Source organism: Eimeria tenella, genomic scaffold, assembly GCF_000499545.2.
Source record: "Eimeria tenella Houghton genomic scaffold, Eth_scaff789, whole genome shotgun sequence".
Taxonomy (NCBI): domain Eukaryota; phylum Apicomplexa; class Conoidasida; order Eucoccidiorida; family Eimeriidae; genus Eimeria; species Eimeria tenella.
Window position 1 is genome coordinate 1,729 of NW_013543452.1, and position 3,106 is coordinate 4,834.

A 3,106-nucleotide genomic window follows, 5' to 3' on the forward strand; every position below is an offset into this window, starting at 1 on the left:
CAGCAGCAGCAGCAGCAGCAGCAGCAGCAGTCGGCAAGAAACGCAGCGCCGATGTGTGCAGCACGAGCAGCAGCAGCAGCAGGAACAGCAAGACCAACAGCAGCAGCACCAGCAGCTATCCCAGCAACAGCGGCAGCAGCGGGAATGCCAACTGCAACAGCCGCAGCAACAGCAGCACCGCCCCCAAGAAAAGCCGCTCCAGCAGCAGCAGCCGCAGCAGAAACAGCTGCAGCAGCAGCAGCAGCATACCGCCAAAAAGCGCTGCGTTCGGGGAAAAGTCAAGGAGACATAAATGTGTATCTTCCATTTGCTGCCTCTTTCCGATGCTGCTGAAGCTGCCGCAGGTAATGACGAAGGGAGCAGCAACAGGCTTTGCTGCTGCTGCTGCTGCTACTGCTGCTGCTGCTGCTGGGCTCGGCGAAGACGGAGACGCTGCATCCGAGAAGCCCAAATGGGCCCTGCAGGACAAACACAAAAGTGCTGCTGTTGCTGCTGCTGCTGCTGCTGTTAGTGCTATAGTGCTGCCCTTGCGGCTGCTGCTGCTGCTGCTGCTGCTGCTACTGCTGCTGCTAACGTTGCTGCTGCTGCTGCTGCTACTGCTCAGGCAGCGGCAAGGCGCTCCTCGTGCTGCCCCGCCCCCCAAACCCTAAACCCTAAACCCTAAACCCCAAACCCTAGTGTTTGCTGCGGACTTAGGAGTGAGAGATCTGCTGCTGAGGGTCTGCAGCGCAGCAAGCATTGCCTCCTCCTTCCTTCTTGCTGCTGCTGCTGTTTCCTCTTGTTTAAATCTTGCTGCTGTCATGTCCCCCATCTTCAGCAAGCCCGCGCTCCTGATGCTGCTGCTGCTGCTGCTAGAGCTGCTGTCGAGAGGGCTGGTAGGCGTGACACTGTCGCCTTCATTGCTGTTGGTCGAGCTGCTGCTGCTGCTGCTGCTGCTGCTGCAGCTGCCGCTGCGGCTGCTGCGGGAGCTGTTCTGCAGGGTGCGCGTCTTGTGTCTGCTGCTGCTGCTGCTGCTGTGGCCGTGACTGTCCTCGTCCCGGTGGCGGCGGCGCTGCTGCTGCTGCTGCTGCTGCTGTCCCTGCTGCTGCTGGTGCTGCTGCGGAGAGGATTCCTCCTGCTCCTCGTCTTCTAAAGAGAAGCTTAAAAGGCCCCTGCGGGCAACCCTTGTGGCCATTGCTGCAGCAGCGTGGGGCTTACAGCCACAATACTTGCTGCTGCTGCTGTTCTTGCTGCTGTTGCTGCTGCTGCTGCTGAGAATGTCGCCGTGTCTCGTGCGGCTGCAGAACGCCCGCAGCTGCTGCTGCTGCCGCTGCAGCCCCTGGTGCTTCTTCTGCTGCTGATTCTGCTGCTGCTTCGCCCCTGCAGCAGCAGTTGCAGCTGCAGCAAATACCGAAGCAGGAGGCGCTGCTGCTGCTGAGCGGCTGAGCAGCAGCAGCGCCTGGCCCAGCAGCATCCACTCCTGCCTCCCAGGCTAGGGTTTAGGGTTTAGGGTTTAGGGTTTAGAGTTAAAAGCTTAGGAATTAGAGTTTCTCGCGGCGGCTGGTTGACACTGTCAGCCACACGGCTAAAAGCGAGAGCCTGCTGCTGCAGAACAGCAACTGCTGCTGCTGCTGCTGCTGCTGCCGGTTTGGCTAGGTTAACGAAATACAGTGGCGAGATTAAGTGTTGCTGCATTACTTGCTGCTGCGGCTGTAGATCTGCTGCTGTTCCTGCTGCCAAATCCGCCGCTGTTCAAGAACCCGTCAGCATGTGCTGCTGCTGCTGCTGCAGCAGCAGCAGGACCCGCTGCTGCTTGCACTGAAAACCGCTAAATTTCGAATAGTTATTGAGTTTTATTTAAATTGTATCTTCAAAAGACAAATGACGAAGTATATTTGCTGCTGCTGCAGTGCACCGGCAGTTCTAAACCACCTAATACACACATTAGCGGCTCGCATGCAGCAGCAGCAGCAGCAGCAGGAGAGACCGTTGCTGCAGCCGCAGCAACAGCAGCAGCAACAGCAACACTTTGCCCCAACGAGGCCACCCACACTTCCATCTCGTCTAATATGGCAGCAGCACCAGCTGCTGCTGCTGCGGACTTAGCTGCAGCAGCAGCCCTTCAGTAGAGAATGCTCTCTTAGTCGCTGCAGCAGCAGTAGCAGCTGCAGCAGCAGCAATACGAGCAACACCCAAAGACGGATCTCAGGGGCTGCAGCAGCAAGGCCGCCACACGTGGCAGCAGCCACAACACCGGCAGCAGCAGCAGCAGCAGCAATAAAGAGAACTGCAGCAGCAAGATCAGCAGCAGCAGCAGGTGTTTCATAACAATGGCGTTGCGGAGGATAACACCGGCGCTAAAGGTGACCCCACGCTTGCTGCTGTTCTTGCTGCTGCTGCTGCTGCTGCTGCTGATGCACGCCCTCTTTAGCTGTTACTGGAGTCGCCGCTCGCCACAGCTGTATCAACAGCCCGTCTGATTTGCTGTTGTTCTTCTTTGCTGCTGCCTGTTCTTGCTGCTGCTGCTGCTGCTGGTTTTGCGGGGCCTGCTTCTGCTGCTGCGAGTTTTGTGAGGCTGCTGCTACTGCGCTTGCCGCTGCTGCACGCCTTCCTGCTGCTGCTGCTGCTCCTCCATTGTGCTGCAGCGCCTGAGGGCCACAGCCAGTCCCACACGGCCTGTGCTCCCCACGAGGCAGCAGCAGCAGCTGCTGCTGCTGCAGCTGCAGCAGCTGCAGCAGCTGCAGCAAATTCGGCATCAGCATGAGTGGCATCGCCGGCAAAGCCAGAAACAGCTACAGCAGCAGCAGCAGCAGCAGCTGAATGTTCTGCTGAGACAAAGGCAGCTGCAGAAACAAAAACAGCAGCAGCTGCAGCAGCCTTACAGTGGCCGCAGCAGCAGCAGCAGCAGCATGTTTGCTGACTCTCTGATGCGGGCTGTAAGCCGTTTACACGAACTTCCGAGCAGCAGCAGCAGCAGCAGCAGTCGACCCTTAGGAGGCCGTGCTGCAGCAGCAGAAGCAGCAGCAGCTGCAGCAGCAGCAACGGCGCTGCAGCACTTCCAGCGTTTCTTTCCCAAAGCAGCAGCGCAGCCCTCAGCAGCAGACTGGCTGCTTGTCCATAGATTTCT

At 58.6% G+C, this 3,106-nt stretch overlaps 3 protein-coding genes across 3 annotated transcripts in view; 1 reads left to right on the forward strand and 2 right to left on the reverse strand.

Annotated features, from left to right (window-relative positions):
* ETH_00002360 (protein phosphatase 2C, putative) overlaps positions 1 to 1,453 on the reverse strand; it is a gene marked incomplete at both ends in the record, with an annotated part of 2,833 nt that extends 1,380 nt beyond the window's left edge. The window contains 2 exons of the mRNA XM_013378211.1: positions 250 to 458; positions 693 to 1,453. Coding sequence (XP_013233665.1) covers positions 250 to 458; positions 693 to 1,453 — 970 coding nt within the window. The remainder of the gene's footprint in view (positions 1 to 249; positions 459 to 692) is intronic.
* Positions 1,454 to 1,860: 407 nt separating this feature from the next.
* On the forward strand, positions 1,861 to 2,085 carry ETH_00002365 (uncharacterized protein; the record flags this gene model as incomplete). The annotated part of the gene is made up of 1 exon (XM_013378212.1): positions 1,861 to 2,085. One exon carries the CDS (start codon positions 1,861 to 1,863, stop codon positions 2,083 to 2,085), a length of 225 nt encoding a protein of 74 aa, XP_013233666.1.
* A 251-nt stretch (positions 2,086 to 2,336) lies between these two features.
* ETH_00002370 (uncharacterized protein) lies at positions 2,337 to 2,750 on the reverse strand (the record flags this gene model as incomplete). The annotated part of the gene is made up of 1 exon (XM_013378213.1): positions 2,337 to 2,750. One exon carries the CDS (start codon positions 2,748 to 2,750, stop codon positions 2,337 to 2,339), a length of 414 nt encoding a protein of 137 aa, XP_013233667.1.
* Positions 2,751 to 3,106: the final 356 nt, after the last annotated feature.